This window comes from Hemitrygon akajei, chromosome 13 (genome assembly GCF_048418815.1).
Source record: "Hemitrygon akajei chromosome 13, sHemAka1.3, whole genome shotgun sequence".
NCBI classification, from domain to species: Eukaryota; Metazoa; Chordata; class Chondrichthyes; order Myliobatiformes; family Dasyatidae; genus Hemitrygon; species Hemitrygon akajei.
The window spans coordinates 62,250,614-62,278,292 of NC_133136.1; the positions used below are offsets into that span (position 1 = coordinate 62,250,614).

Here is a 27,679-nt window from a genome sequence, read left to right on the forward strand (position 1 = left end):
CTTACTAATCGAGAACTTAATGGAAAACCACGAAGCTCTTCACAATGTCATTGGAAATTTGATGGTGTCAAGATATAATTCTTAATTCTGCAATATTATTTGCCTATAAGAAGAATTAGATGTTTAGTTTTATCTTTAGTTTTATATTTCCAATATATTTTCAGAATTAAGAAATAAAAATAATCTGCCATTAGCATCCCATGTGATTTTTCTCTAGGATTCTTACGGCTGTTTCCGAAACATTAACATTTATATGCAATTAATGCATGAATTATATGGACTACATATCATTAATCCCCACCTAGCACTCATTTGGAAACTCTCCTTTGAAATTATATTATCTCTATGCATTTAAATCAAAGAGAGGAAAGCTGCAATCCAGGGGAAGAATTGTGAAACCCCAAGTGCACTGAAACCTACCTATATTTCTGCAGCCTCTAAGACTGCAATCTTATCAGAAGGACTAAAGCTCTCTGCTTATGTCTGCTAGTATGGCCCCAACCACAAGGGCAGAAGTCGCCTGTCACAATAATTACAATTGAAACCACAGAACGATGTTGGCTGTTCACTCCAGAAAACAGTTCTGTTCACAAGTACTGAGGCCATCTACTTACCCCATAAAGTGCAGATATGAAGCCAGCACAGCTCTACTCATTCAGGGTGACAATGGCTCACTTGTGATCCATCCATCATTGACACAATGGCTACCCTAACTTCCAGAATGTGCGGCGGGTTTCTCCCCATCGTAAAGGGACATCTTAACCTGTCTCCCATTGTCAGGTGAATACTTGAACATCTGCAAAGTGGACTGAAAATCACAGCACATCTTCCCTTTGGCAGAAGGGGTTCATTCGTAATGGTGATCTCATGGAAAACGATGGAATACAGTAGGATCAGATAAAAGGCTCTTTTAGACCAAAGGGAGACAGACATAGTTAAATTAAAAGTCACAAGTAACACACACACACACACAGTGCTGGAGGAACCAAGCAGGCCAGGCAGCATCTATGGAAAAAAGGACTTCAGCAGTCCTGTCAAAGGGTCTCGGCCCGAAACGTCGACAGTACTTTTTTCCACCGATGCTGCCTGGCCTGCTGAGTTCCTCCAGCGTTGTTGTGTGTGTTGCTCAGATTTCCAGCATCGGCAGATTTTATCTTGTTTGTGAAAAGTCACAAGTGTTTCCTTTGAGGAGGTGTCATTTTTCGATTATCAGAAAACATTTTTCTTTCTACTAAGACGAAGAGCTTGAAATTCATGAGCTCTAGTCTAGTGGCTTAGAAGAAAAGTGGCCAAAAGTATAAACATGTGCAATTGTTTTTAATTGTTACATCACACTGTGTGCTCTCTCATCTAATTCCATTTCACTCTACTGTTCTCTTTTGAAAAATATATACACTGAGTGGCCACTATATTAGGTACACCCGTACACTGCCCGATAATGCAAATTTCTAATCTGCCAGATGGGAGTGTTTGAGTATCTCAGAAATTGCTGATCTCCTGGGATTTTCACGCACAATAATAATCTCTAGAGTTGACAGAGAATGGAGCAAGAAACAAAAAATTTCCAGTGAGAGGCAGTTCTGTGGGCGAAAATGCTTTGTCAATGAGAGAGGTCAGCAGAAAATGGCCAGACTGTTTCAAGCTGACAGGATGGCAACAGGAACTCAAATAACCACGTGTTACAACAGTGGTGTGCTGAAGACCATCTCCGAATAGACAACACATTGAACCTTGAAGTGGATGGGCCACAGCAGCAAAAGACCATGAACATACACTCAGTGTCCAGCTTATTAGGTATAGGACGTACCTAAAAAAGTGGCCACATAAAACCTTTAAGTTTTCAGCTGTTTGGGGACCACTAGTGATATTTAATATATGTTTTGTGGTTTAATGAAGTCTTAGTTGTTTTCTGATCAGTCTAGACCAACCACGTAGCTACTTGGGCAATCTAAACCACAATGTGAAGTGCTAAGGGGTAGCTGTGAAACAAATATGAAAGTTTATGTTTCTTGTGTGGTCCCTTTATGAGAGGCAGGTTGTGTCGTGGTTTCTCATGCCCCACAAATGACCAGGAGACGGAGAAGATTCTTCAAGAAGGGTTAAACTTTAATTTGCAAATCAAAGCTGAGACAGTCATTGAGCTAGTCGCTGATTGCCCACCAATCCTTTGGACACAGCATTTTTTATAGCAATCTCCTGGTCCAGTTGCATTAGCATATGCAATTGGTCTATAGTTGTGTATCACAAGTACATCCGCCACTATTGTTTCTACCCATTGACTTAATCATGTTCTAATCTACATCTCTTAGCTACCTCTCATTAACACACCATTGTCTTCTACATTCTTAGGATTTCATTCTCCTGCTAAATTGGGTACATGAATAGCAAATAGCAAGTTTAAAACTGACTACATAGTTTTGGTTACACAGCAAAATTTATACTTTTATACTCCAATATATCCCCCCTTTGAGACCCAGAGGGTCTCACACAGAGAAAGAAGACTAAGAGTCTGCGCACAAAAGCCCCAATAAACTCAAGCACTTATTCCCAAATCTCGGGTTAAACTATAATTTTCTGTGCCAAGACCTCAAAGTATTCTCTCCCTGTTACCCTGGGCCGTTGAGCCAAAAACCTGTCCCTTTGTACCTGAGACAGGGAAAAAGACTCATCAGCCCTTACAATCTACTCCCACACTGTCGTTTTGCTCCTGTTCATCCTGCAGGTGTTGCAGGCTGTAACGATACATTTTCGGTGTTTCTTTCTCCACTAAGCTTGCTTCAGTAATTGCCACGAGCATTGGAAATTGTTTGGTTGCAGCACGCACTACAAGAGATTTGAGACAAGGAAGAAAACAGCACAGCACAAGCACACAGCTCAACGATATAATACTGACAGTTATTGCTATTTTAGTCAGCCATGCTCCCCATCCTCCGAGTCTACTTTCCAACCAATCAAAGAACTGATGTGCAAATCCTGCATTCTGTTTGACCTCCGTCCGCAGATCCTTTAATTTAGTCATTGCTCTGGTGAAAGACCCTTCTGGGCTAGTATTGTTCGGTATGAAAGTTCAGCATTGTTCTCCAAACATTACACACACACACCCTTTTTCTGCCAAAAGCCAATCCAGTACCTGTCTGTTTTGCCACGCCATCCTGCTAGTTGCATCCAGCTGTTGCCCTAAGGCCTCCAGTGCATCATCGGTGTAGTTGATGAATCTCTGTTGATTGTAGTATATATAGTTTATCCATTCAACATTTTTGCTTACCCCTATCACAGGTATGATAGCTTCCCAGTGAGCATCTCATGCGGTGTCAGGCATGTCACTCGATTAGTTTGCATGCGGTAACTCATCAATGCTAACGGTAAAGCATCGACCCAATTAAGTTTAGTGTTGCACAAATTTTGTTTAGTTTGGCTTTCAGGGTTCCATTAATTCTCTCTACCATGCCCTGCGACTGAGGGTGGTATATACATTCAAACCTTTGCTTTATCCTCAGCGCCTGTAGTACCAGTTTGACCACTTTCTGGATAAAAGCTGAACCATTGTCTGAGCTAACTTCTGTAGGTATTCCAAACCTTGGGATCACTTCATTTGTCAGAAATTTTACCACTGTCTTTGCCCCTTGATCTCTTGAAGGTACCGCCTCCACCCATCTGCTAAATCGATCAATTACTACCAACATGTATCTTTTCCCTCTCACTGTCTTTATCATGTCTACGTAATAGATCACTAGATGTTTAAATGGTCCTTCAGGTACAGGAATGTGACCTATTGGGGTTGTAATTCCCTTCCGAACATTATTTTGTGCGCATACCTCGCACTGTGACAAAACAAAGTCCACTGAAGCCTGTAAATAAGGTGACCAAAAACCATCCTTCTTTATTTTCTTTATCACTTCCCCCCTTGCACAATGGTCCATCCCATGCGCTTCTGAAATCAGAATCGTCAGTAGAGGGGTGGGCGCTACCAACAAACCGTCTTCCGTGCTCCACAAGCCTTCCGGGTTCTGCTTGGCCCCCCTTTTTCTCCACATTGTCTGTTCTGCCAAAGTTGCCTTACCTTGTATTTCAATTAGGTCCTCTACCTCAGGTTCTGGAGTTAGGCTTACCTGGGGGGCAATGACAGCTGATGTACATCCAGACGCTTTTCTGGCTGCCTCGTCTGCAGCTTGATTGCCCTTTGTTATTACATCATTTCCCTTTTTATGTGCCTGGCATTTTACTATAGCCAATGCTTTAGGTTTCATTATGGCTTTTATTAAGTCTAGAATTAGCTGACAATGTTGTATGGGATCTCCATTACCTTTTTTAAAACCTCTGTGCTTCCACACTGCCCCGAACAAATGGCATACTCCATGAGCATATGCCGAATCAGTATAGATGTCCACTTTCTCACCTTCCATCATTTCACATGCAGCTGTCAGGGCTTTGATTTCCGCTAGTTGGGCGGAACACGGTTGGGGACATGGCTCCATCCTAATAATCTTATAGCTCAACTGATCCTGCTGCACTACTGAGAACCCTGCGTGATTTCCATCATAATCCCTATAACAAGAGCCATCTACGAACAGAACCTTTTTATCTGCATCCTCTAGTGGTTCTGACCGTAAATCTGCTCTCAATTTAGCAAATGCCATCGTCTTCCCTACACAATCATGGGGTTCTCCTTCATAGTCCAAAGGAACAAAATCGGCTATATTACTGGTAGTGCATCTCTGTATAGTTATATCTGGAAATGTCAATAGCATCTGATAAGCTGCTATCCTGGCTGGCGTCAGCACAAATTTCCCCCTTTCTAGCAATTCTGCTACTTTGTGGTGTGTGTACAGAGTCACAGGATAGCCCAGAGTTACAGATGATGCCTTTTCATATGCATAGTACAGCGCCGCCAATCCCTGATAACAGGGTGGATACCCCTGAGCCACCTCATCTAGTCTCGTACTGTAGTATGCTATTGGCTGCTTTGCTTTTCCTGTGCCTGTCTCTTGTGTTAGAACCGCTGTGACATAACCCTCCTGTCGGTTGGATACAAACAAATGAAAAACCTTCTCGTAGTCAGGCAAAGCTAATGCTGGTGCTGACTGCAATTCCTGCTTAATAGTATTGAAAGCTATCTCCGCCTCTCCATTCCACTGTAAGCTGTTCTTCAAATTTGTATGTCCTGCTTCTTTCATTATCTTTCTCAAAGGTGCCACAATCTCAGCATATTCTCCTATCCAATCTGAGCTGTACCCTGCCATTCCCAAAAATGTCATCATCTGCTCTACAGTCTGGGGATTTGGGGCCTTAGTTATTGCCTCAATCTGATCTGGTGCTATCGCCTTCACTCCCTTGGATATTACCCTGCCTAAGTATTCCACTTGCTGCGTGCAAAATTGCAGTTTCTTTTTGGATACTTTATGTCCTCCGTGCGCTAGCTTCTCTAACAGAGTTATAGTGTCCTGCTCACACTGTTCCTCGCTGTGGGAACAAATCAACAGGTCATCCACATACTGTAACAATGTACTTTCCAACGGCATGCCCTCTAGGTCTGCCTTCAACACCTGATTAAAAACATGTGGTGAATGTTTAAATCCTTGTGGCATTCTGGTATAGGTATACTGAGCACCTCTGTAAGTAAATGCAAACAAATACTGACACTGATCGGCTAGAGGAATGCTGAAGAAAGCCGAACACAAATCAATCACTGAAAAGTAACTTGCTTCTGGTGGAACATTAGTCAAAAGCGTGTGTGGGTTGGGGACTACCGCTGGCCAGTCCTCTACCACATCATTTTCCGCTCGCAAATCATGCCCCAATCTCCACTTAGATTCATCTGCTTTTGAGACCGGCAGCAAAGGGGTATTGCATGGACTGTTTGTTCTTTTAAGCACTCCTATTTCAAGCAACCCCTGCACTGTCGATGCTATTCCCTCTTCTGCTTCTGGTCTTAGAGGGTATTGTGGTCTCCTGGATGGAATTGCTCCCCTTTTTAGCCTTATTTCCACCAGACTAGCTGTTTTTATTTTCCCTACGTCTGTGTCATGCTGTGACCACAGAATAGACGGCACCTCATCTAACCTTTTATCTTTCTGCTGGCCCCTTTCCTTTCCCAGCAAGGGCAGGTGTGGTTGGGGAGTTATTTCGACCTCTCTCACTGTCCCTACCATATCTACACTTACCATTATTTTAATGCAATTGTTGTCTTCTGATATCCACACCTCTGGCGTGATTTTCCTCCACACTGTTACGGTTTCAGCACTCTTAACTAAAGGTCCTAAGTCTTTAGACTGATATCCCTTATTTACCAACAACGTTACGTGGGGCACAGCCTCCGGTATCCTGTACCATTTTTCTAAAAAGGTGTTCCACTTAACTTGTAAAGCTGCCCCTTGCTTTCCAATTATCACAGCCTCCCCTTCCAGGTGCTGTTGGGTACATACCTCCAGGTGCTATCTCTCCTCTAACTCCCTGTTCTGAGTCTCGTCAAAGATCACTGTACAATGTAGCTCAGATTTGGGCATTACAGCCCTGGGTAATATAACCTGCACGCCCTTTTTCCATTTTTCCCAGGTTTCCTGAATCTGATCTGCGATGTCTCCTATCCAAAAGACATTAGCCTTCTTGTCTTCTCGCACTATCAATTGAGCCCCTGCTCTTTCCACACTCAGCCCATTTCTGGTGCATTCTAATTTTAAGTCCAGTTTCAATAAGGCATCTCTGCCTAACAAATTAATCGGAGTTCCTTTAAACACTAGCACCGGCAAAACAATTCCTTTATTTCCCATTCTCAACCGCACTGGAGCCGTGCACTGTGTCAACTGTGTTTTCCCCGAGAACCCTACCGTCTTAATAAACTTTCCTGACATGGGAAGATGAAGGGCATACTGTGGCTGTACACAAGTGTACGTGGCTCCAGTATCTATCATCATTGGTGTCAGTTGCCCTTCTAACATAACCTGAACAATGGGTTCCTCGTCTGCCTCCCTTGTTATCATTGGGTAATGTCCCTTCCCACTCGAGTTCTCGAGGCACCCCTAATACCTCGCATAGGGATTCACAGGTCCGCTTGGGCCTGTGGGGGCTGGTCCTTGGCTAAACTTTAGTTCCCTTCTTATCAGTTCCTGCTGGTGTGTGACAGGCCATGGTGTAAACAGACAATCTCTTCTCATGTGACCTAGCTGATTACATTCCCAGCACAATCTCTCTACCTCTCTTTCCCCCTGTTTCGTCACTGGTCCCCTCTGCCCATAGCTCCTCTGTCCCCCTCCTTGGGACTTCCAGTCCTGTCTGGACTGTTTGAATTTAGTCTGTTCCTGATAGGGCATTTGTGGGAATGCTCCCCCAAAGACGATTATTGGCATGGGGTTTTCCAGCCCTTGTCTTACAGTATGATCGGTCCCTCCATATAGCAGTGCTTTGTCCAGTTTGATGGCTGTGCTTGAACCGGTGGTTGCTGGCAGCATCTTTTTGCTTTTCTCTTTTTCCTTCTTTTTGAGTTCTTCGAGCTGCATTTGTATTAACTTTCTTTGCACCTCTTCCTGCTGCTCAGCCAACCTTCGTTTGTCTTTCCGGTATTTCTCAACTGCATGGACTATGTGGTCTCTAAATTCTTGTGGGGTCATTGACGTCAGCCCAACCACTCCCTCCAATTTGGATTTTACTTGTGGAGGCATTGCATCCAAAATGCTATGTCGGAACAGTGAGGTCATAAATAACCTATTTTCCACCTCTTGCTCAGTCTCCAGTCTCCACCTTTTCAACTGGTTTTCTACGTAGGCTGCTGGGTTTTCAGTGTCTCCCAGTGGATCCCCTTTTAAGGCTTTGGGATCCACTTTGGGTGGGTAAAGCTTCCTGAGGGCCTGCCATACCCTCTGCCTCACTCTGTCAAACCCGTCTCCATCAGTTCTCGGGTCGTTCGAGTTTACTATGCCAGCCATTTCCATTAGTTCGTTAAATTTGGAGGTTCCCATCAACCTTATCAATAGTGCCTTCAAATCTCCCGTAGCCAATAATCGTCCCGCCATTTCTTCTTCAAAGGCTCTAATCCATTTCCCTGCTCCTTCATGTAGATTGGGCAGAGTTTTTCAGCCCTTCTAGGTCCTGGGATCTCCAAGGGATATACTGCACTTGTCCTGATCCTTTTACTAACAACGGCATCATTCTTCCTCCTTCTTCCCACCTGCCCTGGCTCTCCTCCTCGCCTGACTCCCCATCTGTCTCAGGGTATGTCTTTACTGCCTCCCACACAAATGTCTCCGGGGTCCTCTTCTTCCCTCGGTCTCCCTGTGGAGTCCTTCCTTTCTGTCTTGATTCAATACTTGGTTGGCCCCTGGAGTATTTTTTGCATCTCCTCTGGCAATCCTCTCTCAGTAACTTATCTGGCTCTCTCTCTACTTCCGCAAGTCGCTCCCTGACTGCCTCCTTCTGCTCTTCTAGGCTTCTGCCTCCTACCTCTTCCCCACAAATTCTCGCATCCTCTCTCTCTCTCCACTTAACTCTTGCTCCTCCAATGAGTCACCTTCTCTTTCTGCCTGTCCGTGTCTGTACACCTGTGGCAGGGACTCCTCATGATCCTTACTCGAGCTTGATTCCCTTCTCTCTTGTGTTTCTCCAAGACTCTCATCTCCTATCTTTTTTCCACTTCTTCTTGAATGCCTCATCTCTTCCTGCCCTGATGAGCCACTTTCTTTTCTAGTCTGTTTATTTCTATGGTATAACCGATACTCCTCATACTCCTTTTCCTCTCTCAAGTATTTCATCCGTTCAATCCCTTTTTCCATTTCTCTCTTTACCTGTTCCACCTTTATCCTTTCTGCCTGTATCTCCTTCCATATCGCCGCTTTTTCCTTCTCGTATTGTTTTTTTTTCCTCCTCATTATCCCAAACTTGCACTTCTCCCTGCATGTTTACTGTACCTGTCAGCAGGGGGCACTGCTTAGGGGTTCCTTCTTCATTATAGGGAGGGGGCTTTTCTGTTTCTTTCATGTCCGGGTACGGAGCTGAAGCCAGCTTCTCACTGTACCTCCCTCTCTCTCTAACAGGCTGTTTCTCCAGCACCTTAGTGTCTTCCTCGCTTATAATCAATATTCTACCTGTCCTCCTCAGCCTTTCTCCCTCCGTTCTGAAGAGTTTTAGCACTTCCATTTCTTGTTCTCTTTTTTGCCCTCTTTTCTTAGATTTATCTTTTGGTTTGTAATTTTTAATTAGTCCCTCCATTTCTTTGCACAAACTTACATCAAAGGTTCCTTCTCTTGGCCACTTTGTGACCAGGTTTTTGGTTCTTTTTTCCCATTTTTCTGAAGTTTTTGTGATCTCATATTTATTTAACGGGAATTTTTTTGCTCAGAATCTCTACTGCCGTTCCTTTACCTGTCATGTTATTCTCTCTTTTTAAGGTATTTCAGAGATTCACAGTTCGTTTACTGGATAATATTATTTACTCTAATTCTATGCCGAGTCTATTCTGTTCTGCCCGTACAGACCTCTATTCAGAGCGGTACCCACAGAACTTGCTCTTTGCACTTCATCTATTCAGACCCTTATCTCTTAAGGCGGTATCCACAAGGATTTTCCCTATTTTCCTTTCCCTGCCCGTTCAGCCCTTCGTTTTATACGAAGCGGTATCCACAGGGATTTACCAACACCACGTGGACTTTTTCTTAACTTAACTTCTTATTAACTTATTTGTACTTACCCTCACTGCAGTGTTCTTGATCAATCCTCTGAGCCTCCTGTTAACCCCCAATTCTGCCAGATTCTTTGGACCGGAGAGACCCTTCGGCGGTGGTTCCACACTTCTGAGACTCCAAGACCTCCTCAAAGCCAACAGAATTCTTAGTCCAAATTGTCGCAAAAAGCGCTTACCTTTTGTTTGGGTGCACCCTTAATTGTGTTAGCCTTGTGGGGGTCCCTAGAGGACTGGGAAGCATCCCCAATCTGCCGTTTCCTTTCCGCGGGTCTCTTTCCGGTCCTGCCGCGGTCGCCAATTTTGTCGTGGTTTCTCGTGCCCCACAAATGACCAGGAGACGCAGAAGATTCTTCAAGAAGTATTAAACTTTAATTTGCAAATCAAAGCTGAGACAGTCATCGAGCTAGTCGCTGATTGCCCACCGATCCTTGGACATAGCATTTTTTATAGCAATCTCCTGGTTTAGTTGCATTAGTATATCCAATCGGTCTATAGTTGCGTATCACAAGTACATCCGCCACTATTGTTTCTACCCATCGATTTAATCATGTTCTAATCTCAGACTACATAATCTACATCTCTTTTCTTCCTCTTATTAACACACCATTGTCTTCTACATTCTTAAGATTTCGTGACTTAATCATGTTCTAATCTACATCTCTTAGCTACCCCTCATTAACACACCATTGTCTTCTACATTCTTAGGATTTCATTCTCCTACTAAATTGGGTACATGAATAGCAAATAGCAAGTTTCAAAACTGACTACATAGTTTTGGTTACACAGCAAAATTTATACTTTTATACTCCAATAGTCGCAGCTTTGAGAAGAAATGAACAGAAGGAAGAAGATTGGACTAAAGGGCATAGGTTTAAGAGAAGAATGATTTAAAAGGGGTAACACACACAAAATGCTGGAGGAATTTGGCAGGCCAGGCAGCATCTATGGAAAAGAGTACAGTCGACATTTCAGGCCAAGACCCTTCATCAGGACTGGAGAGAAAAAGATGAAGAGTCTGAGTTAGAAGGTGGGAGGAGGGGAGTTGATTGGTGAGAGAGATAGAAGGCTGGAGAAGGGGGAATCTACTAGGAGAGGACAGAAGGCCATGGAGGAAAGAAAAGGGGGGGGAGCACCAAAGGGAGGTGATGGGCAGGTAAGGAGACAAGGTGAGAGAGGTAAATAGGAATGGGGAATGGTGAAGGAGGTGGGGGAGGCCTTTGCCAGATGTTTGAGAAATCGATGTTCATGCTGTCAGGTTGGAGGCTACCCAGATGGAATATAGGGTGTTGCTCCTCCAACCTGAGTGTGGCCTCATTGCGACAGTAGAGGAGGCCATGGACAGATATGTTGGAATGGAAATGGGAAGTGGAATTGAAACAGTGACCTCGATAAAATCCTGCTTTTTCTGGCAGATGGAGTTTAGGAGCTTGATGAATCTAATCTCGTATGCCAGAAAAAGTGGGATCTCCTAGTGGCCACTCATTTTTGATTCCACTTCCCATTCCCATTCTGACATGTCAGTCCATGGCATCCTCTACTGTCACGAAGAGGCCACACTCAGGTTGGAGGAACAACAACTTGTATTCCATCTGGGTAGCCTCCAAGTTGATGGAATGAACGTCGATTTCTTGAACTTCCGGTAATGCCGCCACCCCCACCCCTTCTTTACCATTTCCCTCTCTCACCTTCTATCCTTACCTGCCCATCACCTCTCTCTGGTGCTCACCTCCCTTTTAATTCCTCCATGGCCTTCTGTCCTGTCCTATTAGATTTCCCCTTCTCCAGCCTTATATCTCTCTCACCAATCAACTTCCCAGCTCTTTACTTCACCCCTCCCCTCCCCATTTCACCTCTCACCCCCACCCCACCTTCTAACTCTAATTCCTCATCTTTTTTTTGTCCAGTCCTGCTGAAGGGTTTCAGCCTGAAACACCGACTGTTTACTCTTTTCCATGGACACTGCCTGGCCTGCTGAGTTCCTCCAGCACTTTTGTGTAATGTTTGGGTTTCCAGGATCTGCAGATTTTTTCTTGTTTGTGATTTAAAAGGGGATACTTTTTCACACTTATGGTGGTGGGTATACCGAACAAGCTGCCAGTGGAAGTGGTGGAGGCTGGTGTAAATACGGTGTTTAAATACATTTAGACAGAAACATGAATAGGAAAGATTCAAAAGGATTTGGGCCAAATGCGGGCAAATGGGACTAACTCAAGTAGACAAGTTGGATAAATTGGGACTCGGGGCCTGCTTCAATGCTGTGTAAGTCTGTGACAAGCTGAAGGACACATTAGACGTGAACAAATAATAGAATTGCTTGCAAAATCTGGTTAATATAAAGTTTAAGCAAGATAGAACTTAGAACAATTAGCTAATTACAAACCAAAGATCTGTAATCAGGTGCAGTGTAGAATTAATATTGATTCCTAGGCATTAAATTTTATATGCTAAAATTCAGTTAATATTGGATTAGGACTTGAAAGAAAATTCATCAGGAAGGAGTGTGATTGATATGCATACCACGCACAATAAATTAAATATTATTCTGCATTTTTATACACTGAAACTTCACTTCTCAAAAGGTACGCTGTCCTCTGTGAAATAGATAGCCATACACTAGAATAGTCAAAGGACGGTTGTTTCTCACAGGGCATAGCTGCACTGAGCTGGCCCTGTCACTAACCCCTCACTCAGAGCCTAGATTCCACGACAGCTTATGACAAAGTGGAGCACACAGGCAGACTCTGAAACTCTGCAAGGTTGTAATCCACGGTCACCGGCTGACAGCTTCCTGTTCGCCTTGCAAATCACATTAACCTTCCACAGAACAAGGACAACCACTTGAAGACAAGCCAGAGGGAATGTGGCCTCCAGCACCACAAGTGAGACTTCAGGAACAGCCCAAATTGTGACAGTAGCTACAATTGCTCACATGATGAAATTCTGCCTGAAGAAGTGGTCTTACATTAAGTCACTGAAGGGATACCAGACTTTGTACGGAAATGCCATCTCATTGTCTCCTCACACTTCAATTGCCATCCTATTGTTGATTCCTGAATGATGTCGATGATCAGTGAAGAGCAAACATTAGCTCCATTTTGTGTAGTAAAGAGTGAGCATAGCATCATTCAGTGTACAACTGGTAAATATCAGCTGTGCCTGGCTCAGTTTTCTACTAGGTCTGACTTTTCTTAGAATTGATCACCAGTACAATCTGCCCCATATTCATGCTGGAAGACCGCTTCAGTGGTATCAACTGCCTGCCAGGGCCACAACCCAGTGCATCTGTTTTGTATAGATCCAAGATGGAATCTGACACAAAACACAACACACGAGAGGAACTCTCGTATCAAGGGGAGGAAATGGATAGCCAACATTTTGGATCAAGACCTTTCATCTGGTTGGAAGATAAAAGGGAGATGGCCAGTCTAAAAACATGAAGGAAAGGGATAGAGTAAGAACTGGTAAGAACTGAGAGAAGAACAGACTGGGAATAGTGCCAGAAGCTGGGATGTAATAGGGAGAAATGACAAAGGGCTGAAAATGCTGGAGACCTGATAGGAGAGGAAGATGGAGCATGGAATCAGGAAAGAGATGGTATTGCTGAGGACGGGGGGGGGGGGGGGGGTAGTTGGAGACAAGAACCAGTGGGAGGAGTGTGTAGGTAGTGGGCAAATAGTGGAGGTGTGAAAAGAGATCTGTTTCGTGTGAGTTTAAAGAGCAATACTCTTTGATTATAGGAGATGCCAAGGCATCTATAACCCGATGCATACTAATTTGCCATTGAAGCCCAAGCATTTCAAGAATGGGTCAGGTACAAACTTTGAAAGGGTAACCTTCACTAGCTGCTAAGGGAGCCCTGCTCAGCAAAGAGCCTTTTTAATCAAATCAGACAGGCTATGCCTCCAGAATTGTTTTGCAAACCAGTTGTTCTATATCCCCAGATGTAGAATCTGTTGGAGATTAAATATTAGCCAATACCTTGATGCATTCACAAATATTCAGGAGCATTAAAAATCCAAGAAAAAAATTAAAATCCCTTAAAAACTTGGACACTTAAAATATCAGTAAGCAATTAAGTGAATTTAAATAAATTTTATTGAGTGAAAGGAAGAAAATTAGCTTGTAATTTCTTTTCTGCTGCATTGTTTCTTCCCATGAAAGAAGCATCTGAAGAGATCATTGAGGTATTAGTCATGGTCTTTCAAGAATCACTAGATTCTGGAATGGTTCCGGGAGACTAGAAAATTGCAAATGTCACTCCACTCTTCAGGAAGGGAGAGGAGAAGCAGAAAAAAGAAAATAATTGGCTAGTTAGTCTGACCTCAGTGGTTGGGAAGTTGTTGGAGTCAATTGTTAATGATGTGGTTTCAGGGTGCTTAGAGGCACATGATAAAAATAGAGTATAGTCAGCATGCTTTTCTCAAGGGAAAATCTTGCCTGACCAATCTGCTGGAATTCTTTGAAGACTGATAAGTGGTGACAGTCAGGAGAGAGAAGGGCAGGAGTCAGATACTAGAGAGTACGCCTGTGCCCGTCCCCTTAACAATAAGTACTCCTGTTTGAGTACAGTTTGGGGGGGGCCAGCCTTCCTGGGGGAAGCAACAATGGACAGCCCTCTGGCACAGAGTTTGGCCCTGTGGCTCAGAAGGGTAGGGAAAGGAAGAAGGCAGCAGTAATAGGGGACTCTGTAGTTAGAGGGTCAGACAGACGATTCTGTGGACACAGGAAAGAAACGTTGATGGTAGTTTGCCTCCTGGGTGCCAGGATCCGGGATGTTTCTGATCGCATCCGTGATATTCTGAAGTAGGAAGGTGAACAGCCAGAAGACGTGGTAAATATTGGTACCAATGACATAGGTAGGAAAAGGGAGGAGGTCCTGAAAACAGACTACAGGGAGATAGGAAGGAAGTTGAGAAGTAGGACCTCAAAGGTACTTATCTCGTGATTACTGACTGTATTACCTGACAGTGAGTATAGGAATAGAATGAGGTGGAGGATAAATGCGTAGCTGAGGAATTGGAGCACGGGGCAGGGATTCAGATTTCTGGATCCTTGGGACCTCTTTTGGGACAGGTGTGACCTGTACAAAAGGGTTGGGTTGCACTTGAATCCGAGGGGGACCAATATCCTGCCAGGGAAGTTTGCTAAGGTTATTGGGGACAGTTTAAACTAGAATTGCTGGGGGGTGGGAACCGAATTGAAGAGATGGAGGAAGGGGCCGTTGGCTCACAAATAGAGAAAGCTTGCAGACAGTGCGAGAGGGAAGTTAGGCAGGTTATATAGAAGGAACGCGCTCAAACCAATGGTTTGAGATGTGTCTATTTTAATGCAAAAAACATCATGAACAAAGTGGTTGAACGTGGATCAGTACCTGGAGCTATGATGTTGTGGCCATTACAGGGATGGCTCAAGGGCAGGAATGGTTACTTCAAGTGCCAGGCTTTAGATGTTTCAGAAAGGACAGGGAGGGAGGCAAAAGAGGGGGGCGTGGCACTGCTGATCAGAGATAGTGTCACGGCTGCAGAAAAGGAGGAAGTCATGGAGGGATTGTCTACGGTGTCTCTGTGGGTGGAAGTTAGGAACAGGAAGGGGTCAATAACTCCCAGACTACCCAATAGTAACAGGGACATCGAGGAACAGATAGGGAGACAGATTCTGGAAAGGTTTAATAATAACAGGATTATCATGGAGATTTTAATTTCCCAAACATTGATTTGCATCTCACTAAACCAAGGGGTTTAGGTGGGTGGAGTTTGTTAGGTATGTTCAGGAAGGTTTCCTGACACAAAATGTAGATAAGCCTACAAGAGGAGAGGCTGTACTCGATCTGGTATTGGGAAATGAACCTGGTCAGGAGTCAGGTCTCTCAGTGGGAGAGCATTTTGGAGATAGTGATCACAATTCTATCTCCTTTACCATAGCATTGGAGAGTGATAGGGGCAGACAAGTTAGGAAAATGTTTAATTGGAGTAAGGGGAAATATGAGGCTATTAGGCAGGAACTTGGAAGCATAAATTGGGATCAGATGTTCTCAGGAAATGTATGGCAGGAATGTGGCAAATGTTCAGGGGATATTTGCATGGTGTTCTTCATAGGTACGTTCCAATGAGACAGGGAAGGATGGTAAGGTACAGGAACCATGGTGTACAAAGGCTGTTGTAAATCTAGTCAAGAAGAAAAGAAAAGCTTACGAAAGGTTCAAAAAAACTAGATAATGATAGAGATCTAGAAGATCATAAGGCTAGCAGGAAGGAGTTTAAGAATGAGATTAGGAGAGCCAGAAGGGGCCGTGCTTGCCTTGGCAAGCAGGATTAAGGAAAACCGCAAGGCATTCTACAAGTATGTGAAGTGCAAGAGGATAAGATGTGAGAAAATAGGGCCAATCTAGTGTGACAATGGAAAAGTGTGTATGGAACCGGAGGAGATAGCAGAGGTATTTAATGAATACCTTGTTTCAGTATTCACTACAGAAATGGATCTTGTCAATTGTAGGGATGACTTACAGCAGATTGAAAAGCTTGAGCACATAGATATTAAGAAAGAGGATGTGCTGGAGCTTTTGGAAAGCATCAAGTTGGATAAGTCTCCAGGACCGGACAGGATGTACCCCAGACTACAGTGGGAGGTGAGGGAAGAGATTGTTGAGCCTCTGGTGATGTCTTTGTATCATCAATGGGGGCGGGAGAGGTTCCAGAGGATTGGAGGGTTGCGGATGTTGTTCCTTTATTCAAGAAAGGGAGTGGAGATAGCCCAGGAAATCATAGACCAGTGAGTCTTACTTCAGTGGTTGGGAAGTTGATGGAAAAGATCCTGAGAGGCAGGATTTATGAACATCTGGAAAGGCATAATATGATTAGGAATAGTCAGCATGGCAGTTTGTGCCTCAGGAGCCTGACTGAATTTTTTGAGGATGTGACTAAACATGTTGATGAAAATAGAACAGTAGATGTAGTGTATGTGGATTTCAGTAAGGAATTTGATAAAGCACCCCATGCAAGGCTTATTGAGAAAGTAAGGAGGCATGGGATCCAAGGGGACCTTGCTTTGTGGATCCAGAAATGGCTTGCCCACAGAAGGCAAAGAGTGGTTGTAGACAGGTCATATTCTATATGGATGATTAGTGGTGTGCCTTAGTGATCTGTTCTGGGATCCCTTCTCTTCATGATTTTTACAAATGACCTGGATAAGGGAGGAATGGGTTAGTAAATTTGCTGATGACACAAAGGTTGGGGGTGTTGTGGATAGTGTGGAGGGCTGTCAGAGGTTATAGCGGGACATCGATAGGATGCAAAACTGGGCTGAGAAGTGGCAGATGGAGTTCTACCTAGGTAAGTGTGAGGTGGTTCATTTTGGTAGGTCAAATATGATGGCAGAGTATAGTATTAATGGTAAGACTCTTGGCAGTGTGGAGGATCAGAGGAATCTTGGGGTCGGAGTCCATAGGACACGCAAAGCTGCTGCGCAGGTTGACTGTGTGGTTAAGAAGACATACAGTGCAATGGCCTTCATCAGCCATAGGATTGAGTTTAAGAGCTGAGTGGTAGTATTACAGCTATATAGGACCCTGGTCAGACCCCACTTGGAGTACTGTGCTCAGTGCTGGTCGCCTCACTACAGGAAGGATGTGGAAGGCATAGACAGCATGCAGAGGAGATTTACAAGGATGTTGCCTGGATTGTCAAACATTCCTTATGAGGATAGGTTGAGTGGACTTGGCCTTTTCTCCTTGGAGCAACAGAGGATGAGAGGTGACCTGATAGAGGTGTATAAGATGATGAGAGGCGACCTGATAGAGGTGTATAAGATGATGAGAGGCATTGATTGTGTGGATAGTCAGAGGCTTTTTCCCAGGGCTGAAATGGTTGCCACAAGAGGACACAGTTTCAAGGTGCTTGGAAGTAGGTACAAGGAGATGTCAAGGTAGGTTTTTTATGCAGAAGGTGGTGAGTGCGTGGAATGGGCTGCTGGTGATAGTGGCAGATACGATAGGGTCTTTTGAGAGACTCCTGGATAAGTACGTGAAGCCTAGAAAAATAGTGGGCTACGGGTAACCCTAGGTAGTTTTTAAAGTAAGTACATGTTTGGCATAGCATTGTGGGCCGAAAGGCCTGTATTGTGCTGTAGTTTTTCTATGTTCTAGGTTTTTTTTAAATAACAATCAGGATAGAAAAGGAGAATCAGTTGATGTTGTGTACTTGGATTTTCAGATGGACTTTGACAAGGTGCCACACATGAGGCTACTGGACAAGTTAAGAAACTATGGTATTACAGGAAAGATACTAGTATGAATAAAGTATTAGCTGATTGGCAGGAGGCTAGGAGTGGGAATAATGGGAGCCTTTTCTGGTTGGCTGCTGATGACTAGTGGTGTTCAACAGGGGTCTGTGATGGGTCTGCTTCTTTTTACACTATCTGTTAATGACTTGGATGATGGAATAGATAGTTTTGTGGTGAAGTCTGCAGAGAATAGGAAGGTAGGTGGAGGGGCAGGTAGTTTTGAGGAAATAGAGAGGAGACAGGAGTTCAACAGATTGGGGAATGGGCAAAGAAGTGGCAGTTGAAATACGGTGTCAGGAAGTGTACGGTCTTGCACGTTGGTAGAAGAAATAAAATGGTAGACTATTTTCTAAATGACAAGAAATTTCAAAAATCTAAGGTGCAAACAGACTTGAGAGTCCTTGTGCAGGATTTCCTAAAGGGTTAATTTGCAGGTTGAGTCAGTGCTGAGGGAGGCAAATGTGATGTTAGCATTCATTTTAAGAGGACTAGAATTTATGGCTGGTGGCGTAGTAACATCCGCGCTGGACTTCGGGGCAAGAGGTCCTGGGTTCGAATCCAGCCGGCTCCCTTGCAAAAGACTCAAAAAACTCACCCCAGCAGAAGGCAATGGCAAACCATTGCTGTAACTTGCCATGTACATGAATTCCCAGTATGTCAGAGTGGCATGGAGGGAAATCATCTGCCAACTGGACATTCTAGATGCGACCTACCGATGAGGATATGAAAGCAAGGAATGTTGACGCTTTATAAAGCACTGGTGAGGCCTGACTTGTATTGTGAGCAGTTTTGAGCACCTTATCTTAGAAAGGATGTGCTGACCTTACAAATTACGCAGACATTTTATACATTTGGCCCTTCTGTGGCAGAATCTGGCAATCTCCCAATCTCCCATAGACATTATCGTCCAGCTCAGAGATCACAGAACTGAATTGGATACAAGTCGCTCTAACACCAGGATGCAGCAACATCATTTTCTCTATTGAAACTCCAGATATGACCTTCTCAACATGCATTTTGATCTTTGCAGTACCCTCCCTCTCCGAACCACTTGCCTTCCAGCTGAATCCATATTTCACTATCCTCTCGGCTCTCTTTATAATAAAATTTTCAGGACAGAACAAAAATTCATGGATGTTCTCAGAGTGTCTTTGACGTGGAATGTTAACTCCCTTTCTCCTTCCACAGATGCTGCCCAACCTGTTAGTGTTCTCAGCATTAATTTTTACGTAAGATAGGGTTTTGCTGGCAAAGTAGCTTTTATTTCCTGTCATGCTCATGACGCATTGTGGTCTTGTTACTCATAAGAATTCAATCATTTAAACCCTGCATATGCACTCAGTGGCCACTTTATTGGGTACACCTGTACATTGATGAAAATATCTAATCAGCCAATCATGTGGCAGCAATGCAATGCGTGAAAGCATGAGGTGGCTGTGCAAAAGATCACAAAGGCGTATTCATTGGGTAGAGGAGGTACCTAATAAAGTGGCCACTGAGTGTACAAAGGAGCAGCAATATATTTGCCAGCCGAGAAGCTGTATGACTTGGAGAGGAACCCATTCACAGTTGTGTCGCCATGTCCCTGCTGCTTTGCTGATAGGGCACTCATGAAGTGCCCTCATTTTAGAGTTGGGAATGACTGCCCTCAAGGACAAACTTTATTCACCAGATATATTTAAATGTTTAAGGAATTTGCTGTGGCATGTTGGTGCAACATGCAACAAAGCAACAACATTCCACAATTATAAGAATAAAGAATTACGTATATTAAAAAAACTTAGAGGGTAAAGTATGGATTTAGAATAAACATGCATAAATACCATCATGTATTTACAATGTAAACGGCTGTATATAAAAAGTGGTTTAAATTATTTACAGTGCAGTACAGAGGCTAAGGTAATAGATAAAAGGGGGTGTAGCTAAGGAGAATAGTGGATCAGATTAACAGTCTGGTGTAAGAAACTTTTAAAATGGCATTAAGTTTTTGTTTTAATAGTCCTATATTGTTTCCAGAAGGAGGGTTTTGGAAACGGTAGTTTGCCTCTTTGTGCTGGACACATACAAATCCTGCAGTGATGGTAGATGGTAGCCAGTGTACTTTTCAGCTGACCTGACAGTTCACTGTAGTTTTTTTACATGGCGGGAGGATGCTGTGCTAGACCAGACTTTCTGGTCTTGTTTGGCATCCTCCTACCATATAATGATAAAAACAGAGAATGCTGTCAGTTTAGAATTGCTTCATTATGTTCTGTGGAAGGTGGCAATTGTCACAAGAAGTACCGAACATCCTCTTCTGAGCCTTTTTGTTAATGAAGGAGATACAGTTCTCCCACATGAAGTCCTGTGAAATAATAATGCCCAGGAACCTTAATATTGAAATGGTGCTAACTGCAGAGTTTTTGATAAGTGGGTGAAGAGGGTAGGTGGAGTGGTCTATTAATCCTGATGATTAATATACAAAAGCTATAAACTGCAACTTACTAATTCTTGACGTTTGCACTAATTCAGGAGGTCTGCATCTTATTTCAGTTTCTTCAATTGCTATATGTTGCTTGCAGAATTCATTCGGATGCATTGCACCTCCAACCCGGATTGGTGGATGCCATCAGAAGAACAAATTAACAAAGTCTTCAGTGATGCTGTTGGGCATGCTCGGCAGGGACGCGCTGTGGGAACTTTCCTTGGTGCCAGTGGCCCCTATCATGAAGGCTATGACCATCAGATGTCACAGGATGAAGTATACAACAAGGGGTGCCATGAGGGTGCTGGAGACTGAGCCCACACAGTTTGATGTAACTGCCAGGCTGATGTAGAAAATGAATGTGTAATACTCCATCGTTGTATTGGTGTTGACACCAACTTGATATGATGCAAATCAATTTAAAACTAGAACATTTAATTAAAATAAGATTTCCTACAGAAGAGATACCAAAAGTGACCTCAAAGGTTAACCTGCTTTGACTGTGATTAATTTGGTAAATCCATTGTCGGGACCACCTGAAGTGCTATCCCAGGCTTGGGACTGAGGAATGTTACTTATCTGACCAAATTAACAAAATATTATTCAGCCTAGAAAGCATCCTTTAGAAGTAAAACATCAAAATAGTTTATTTTCTACATGTGTTTGAGTGGTCTGAAGCTAGAAAAATTCTAAATTAACTGTGGTTGAAATACATCAAAATCAAATCCTGGGCATATAAGCTCTAGTCAACTCATGAATTAATAGGAAAGTATAGCCTTTAAAATCTGGAGCTTGTCCTAACTTGCAACATTTCAGAGATATCAAATTAGAAGTTAGGCTTGTAGTCAAAGACATCTTAGCTGTGTAGTAATATCATTTACTGAATGTAAAATTTTTGCCCAGTCTACCATTCTGTAAACTCAATTGACCACCACAGTTTTAGTTATCAGCTTTATTATGCAGCTGTTCAGAAATGTAGCCACCTTGTTAAGGAAATCAAGGAGAAGTATAATGTTAACTCTAAGAATGACAGAAGAAGCTGAGGCAGGTAAGTAGCATTCCCTTCAGAAATGCCTATCTGCCAATTATCTCAGACACTGGTTTAGGTTATATTGCACTTTGTTTGAATACCTTCTATCTGTGTGTACAAGTGCATTAACAATAAATGTTGTAGCATTGTATTACTTGTATTAAAATAATTTTGTTAAGGAAATTAACTTTAAAAGGTATATATTAATCATTCCATCCCATAGGAGATGTTTCTTATCCACTTTCAAACTGACTGTTATGAAAGCATTTGACCCCATTTCATGTTCATAGTTAGTTGACCCACTGATTATGATTACTATATCACCCTGTTGCTACTAATAAACTTCAACTATTAAAAGTTTTGCACATTTGAAGAAAGCTTAAAACAGTGACTTGGGAACCAAGAGGGTGCATCATTCTGCCTGTGGAAAAATATATAGTGTAAAATGAAAGGAAACATGACCAGCTGTCTCTTTAATAGCATCCCACATTACAGTCAGAGGACCTTTATATTTTTATACTTTTAAACACTGAGGGTTTTTTTTACCTTTGTTATTTTCTAATACAGTATTAAATTGTAACCCTGTAAGGAGCAATCAATAAAATATTTTCTGGGTAATAAATACATTAGTTTGGTTAAAGAGAAAACACCATTGAAGCTTTGTTTTAACATTATGATAACATATGAAGGTGGTATCTGCTGATAAATCTGAAAAATTATTTCCAAAGTGCAGCTTGTTCATTTGTACATTAGAATGAAAAATCACTTGTCAGATCCAATCACTCACCAGACAGTAGATTGAAAACATAGTAGATTGAACATAACTCATGCTATCCTCTAACCTTTATCAAAATATTGGAGGGTAGTGTAAAGTCTCCAGTACATTTCAAATCCACCGTGAATGTCATGGCATTTGATTTGCATGATGAAGTATCAACAACAGCTCAGTTGGTAGTATCCCTGCCTCTCAGTTAAAGGATTGTAGGTTCCAATACAACTCCAGAGACTTTGAGACTTGAGTGCCAACCCAAGCTGATAATTCACTGAAATAGTGATGAATTGTGCAATGACAGCTATGCCGTCTTCCAGATGGAACAATAAACCGAAGGTCTGTTTTCATTTTGAGACTTTGCAGAACTACTCTGCAGAAAAATAAGGTACAATGTCACTGCTCGTAGAATTGCTGCTCGCAGCACCAGAAACCCGTTCAACCCAGAACTCCCTGTGACTAAGTAATAGTTTAATTGACCACTGTAAATTGCCCCTAGAGTGGAGGTGAATAGTAGAATCTTGGGAGTTACGGAGGATGTGAGAAAATAAAATGGGAATAATGTAGGATCATTGCAGATGGGTGGTTGATGTTTGACATTAGACACTGTGGATCAAAGAACCTGTTTCTGAGCTGTGTGTCTTTATGACTCCAAGATGTTCTTTCAGCATACTGGTCAATATTCATTGTTCATTCATCATCGCAAAGTCAGATTTTTAATTTGCTCATTACTTCATTGCTTTTTGTGGGATCTTGCTGTGTGTAAACGGACTGCTACATATCAGAGTGGGAGGTAATTGTGTCCATTAACTCCATGCTGGCTGTCCCCTATCCCCTGCACTTTCCCCGTAATCCTATATTATAGTGGGGGGGGGGGTACAGGAGTAAGTTGGGGGTATGTTAAATTCAGCAGGAAGTTTAGGAATGCAGTTTCTTTTTCCACCTGACATCCATTGTGGATGATCTTTTAGTGAGCAGCAGTAATCTACACAATAGCATTCATTCTTTGAAAACATCTAATATTTCTTAACTGCTTTGCTTGTATTGGAGTCAGTTCTGTGAAGACTTTGTGTTCCGTGTGCCAGTGATAAGGACTGAATTCTTTGCACTTACAGCATTGTCCATTAAACGTAATAGAAACACTGACCAAGGGTGCAGGCTACTGAAGGCAGAATATAAGGTTATTAAAGTCTATTGTGAAGTCTGTTGTTATAACTAAAACCTAACTGCCACTGCAATGCAAATAACAATAATCCAAATTACTTACAGTGCTTCTATAATTAGTCCACTGAGGAAAACAAATGTACCTAGCAGCACATTAAGTTATGAGCCAAGTTTCAGCTATTGATTAAGAATGGACAACAAAAACTAATCAATTGAATGTAATTTTGTTTGATTGCCTTTCCCTTCTTTCATTGCTGACATCTGGCTTCTCGTCCCTGGTTGATTTTCTAGGCCAAACTTAAACATGTAACAGGTAATGTTACAAGTCTTGCAGACAAGACTTATATTCATGTTACACACTATGTTAGTATCTCTATTGTAAATGAGTGGGAACCTACCCAGTTCCCCGTTCCAGAAAACTCCAAAGAGGAACACCTCAATGGGATTCCAGTAGGTGAACTGACTCAGGAAGAGCAGAAACTAAACCTAGTTCAGAACAATATACTGTGTATATAAACCAATTATACAGGAAAGAAAAAGTCAGTCTGTGGAAGCTCTGATTTATGCAGTCTTTGAGTGGGTTTTCCTTTTGGGAACATGGAATCAGAATTTTCTCTGAGAAATGCAATAAAGAAAACAATGTTTAAATTGTTAATTAAAAATGCTTTGATTTTGAACATTTGATTACTTTAGTCCATTCCTAGGTTCTGATAATTTGTTTGGTACCAATACTGGCATACAGTACAATGATAATTCAGAATCAGAATTATCTCTTATAGATAAGAGATATTTGTTGTTTTGCTGCAGCAGAGCAGTGCAAAGACATAAAATTATAATAAATGACAAAATAAATTGTGCAAAAGAAAGGACTAAGGAGTTAGTGTTTATAGGCCAATCAGAAATCAGATGGCAGAGTGAGAGAAGCTGTTCCTGAATCATTGAGGGTGGGTCTTCATGCTCCTGTACCTTCTTCCTGATGGCAGTAATGAGAAAAAGGCATTACCTGAATGGTGAGGATCTTCTTTAGGCTCTACCTCTTTAGGATGTCCTTGATGATGAATAGGACCGTGCACATATTTTCAGAAAGCATTGTATGATTATCAACCCAATACCACCTTCTGCCCCAGAATGAGACACATTTGCTTTCCAACCTTTGGTTAAACGAGAAATATCATCTATGGGATTCTTTTATAAGGTTGAGCACTTTTCCCTGTTTTTGCACCATTAGTGTGACTGGTCAGTGCAGTGAAAAGTAAATGTAAAATCTTGTTGACTATGGAAGATTAGTAATGTTAGCATTCTCACAAGTGTACTTCACTGTCTTAATTAAATGTGCACTGACTTGGAACAGACCTTTTTGTTACATGTTGACCATCTGTCTTTGGTAATGTGTGTAGTCTCAATGTAGCTTTTACATTGTCAATTGTTGAGACCAGCCACACAATAAATGATGTACATTACTGCTTTGTCTTTGATCTCTGTATTATATTTGATGTTTTAGGATCTTCCAGTTTCGTAGTTGTCTTTTTTTTTTCTAAATTGAGCAGCAAGGAGGGGAAGAAATTGTATACACTTGTGATTTTGTATGTAGCGATTTAATCTGTCCTCTACACTTGTACGACATCTGCCTTAATAACTAACTTCATAAGGCAATGAGAGTAATTTCATGATTGCTTTATCAAATAAAGATTAAAATGAGTAAAGCTGCTTTTTTTTACTTCTTTGGATGTCACTCTCATTTATTTTTTTATTTAATTTGAGTTAATTTGTATGACTTTGTACAGATGACCCAGGCAAATGGCAATATTGACCAGATCACTAGTACAATTCAGTTTCTACCTACAGAAAACAAATCGTCAAACCCAACCATACATGGCTTCACTCCATGCAATGACACATATTACATTAATTTACTAAACATAACATTTGATGTTGGGATGAAAGGTAATTTGAGCAGAGCAGTAGTTTTAAAGAACACCTGGCTGCTTAGAAAGCATTCGCCTTGTAAAAGAAAACCAGGAACTTTGGCGCTCATGCTCATTACTGAGTAACATCTACCACAACTTTAGCATCCCTATTTGTTTACCAAGGTTGCAAATGTTGAAAATATTCAAGTCATGCAGCACTAACCAATAATGCTTCAGGCTGAGGCTTTTTCATCAGAACACTAATGTACATGGTACCTCACCAGGAGCAACTTAGCAGCAAAATAAATAAAGCAATGAAATTTATTTATTTGCCCATTTTGATATTGACTATTGGTGCCAGAAAAAAAAAGCATTTGTTCATGGACTTAATTACTCTCAGCCACATTCGTGATATATATTAAAAAATCTATAGGCAGTATCAAAATCTTTCAGGTTTTAAGTTTGTCTTTTCTCATTTTTTAAATATCACTCTCTTGCTTTTTTTAAAAAAAAATTCTGACCAGCTATGTTAACACATACTCCTTGGTTTACACTGTGTACCTCTATGAGGCAAAAGTTTTGGTTGTTGGACAGAAATTTCCTACAGTAATGTAACTCTGGGTGCTTTGTTGGATTTGAGGTCTGAAGGATTGATCTCTAGTTATGTCTTGGTATGATAATAGTGCACTGAAAGGCAAACATGAAAGCTGAGAGTGGGTATCGTGGAAACTCACCTGTCCCTCAAGCAAGCCTGTAAGGCTGCTTTCCCTTTCCTCAAGTTGTCCTTGCCTCCAATCAGCTGCTGGGTTTCCTCAAACCTACGGAACAGTTAGCCAGAATTACACCTGAAAATAGGTCAATATTCGATGGCCAGACCCATTACAGTATTTAAATGACCAAATTATCACTTAAAGCTGTTTATGCCCAGCTCACCTGTGCTGAATTCTAAAGATGTGGTTTCTGGGCATTTGAGATTTTAAGGTGTTATATCTTGCTGCAGTTTCAAGAGATAAAATTACCTGGTCTGTTAGTAAATAGTCTTCAAACTGATTACTTGAATTGACTTTATTTCTTACATCCTTCATATACATGAGCAAAAATCTTTGTTACGCCTCCATCTAAATGTGTAACCACAGTAACTTATAATAAATAGAACAGTCAATGTAACATTGAAATACACTCAAATCAGCGGGAGTTCGTCAGTCTGATGGCCTGGTGGAAGAAGTTGTCCCGGAGCCTGTTGGCCTTGGCTTTTATGCTGCGGTACCATTTCCCAGATGTAGCAGCTGGAATAGATTGTGGTTGGGGTGACTCGGGTTCTTTTTTCACATTTGTCTTTGTAAATGTCCTGAATCATGGGAAGTTCACAACTACAGATGTGCTGGGCTGTCCGCACCACTCTCTGCAGAATCCTGCAATTAAGGGTGGTACAGTTCCCATACCAGGCAGTGATGCAGCCAGTCAGCATTCTCTCAGTTGTGCCCCTGTAGAAAATTCTTAGGATTTGGAGGTCCACACCAAACTTAGTCAACCATCTGAGGTGAAAGAGACACTGTTGTACCTTTACCACGCAGCTGATGTGTACAGACCACGTGAGGTCCTTGGTGATGTGGATGCCAAGGAACTTGAGACCCCAGATCCATTGATGTCAATAGGGGTTAGCCAATATTATTTTTTCAGCTCACTTAGGATCTGAGCACTATATTATTTTAGATTCTTACTGGAGACAATCTACTGTTGAAAAGCTCACACAAGATCAGTGAGCAGCTGCAACTCTAATCACAGCAGTATCATAGTTAAACTTGTCAGCAAAATCCACTGAAACTAGGGTCTACCCAGTCGTTCTCACCTAGAAGCTTGTGTTTCCGAACAGGATAGAAATGGTAGGTCCCTCTCCTACTAAAGAACAACAATCAAATAGGCATGTTTTGGACATGTTACCTGCCAGCTATACGAGATTTATTAAACTCACTTCTGCTGCCATTTTGCCCCCATTTCCAATATAGTGTGCATTGTGCTCTCAAGTACTGATGTCATTGGCGATCAAATTAATCCTGATTATAACCTCATCTGTGCACATGGATGTCAACTCCTCCATAAGGTCCTGTGTGAGTATACATGCACATGCATTGTATCAGGGGTGAAAAGGTTAAGGTAGCTAAATCACTTATCACAGTATCAAAGGCACACAGAAAATACAAATCAAAAGATGCTTTACTGCTCTTTGTAACTAGAAGGCTTCAAAGGTTTAGATGTTATATCAAAGCCATACACACCCAGGTTACACCTCAACTAACAATACAATGAATAATTCTGGAAACTACCTTAATTGCTATGTATTTGGAAGGTACACTCTGTAAATTCATTTACATAATACCAGGACCCCAAGTTTAAAAAT

At 42.1% G+C, this 27,679-nt stretch overlaps 1 protein-coding gene across 1 annotated transcript in view; it reads left to right on the forward strand.

The window, feature by feature from the left end:
• The window catches only part of LOC140737932 (BEN domain-containing protein 4), a 72,128-nt gene extending 47,078 nt beyond the window's left edge, over window positions 1–25,050 (forward strand). The window contains exon 5 of the mRNA XM_073064751.1: window positions 20,509–25,050. Coding sequence (XP_072920852.1) covers window positions 20,509–20,726 — 218 coding nt within the window. The 3' untranslated portion in view covers window positions 20,727–25,050. The remainder of the gene's footprint in view (window positions 1–20,508) is intronic.
• Window positions 25,051–27,679: the final 2,629 nt, after the last annotated feature.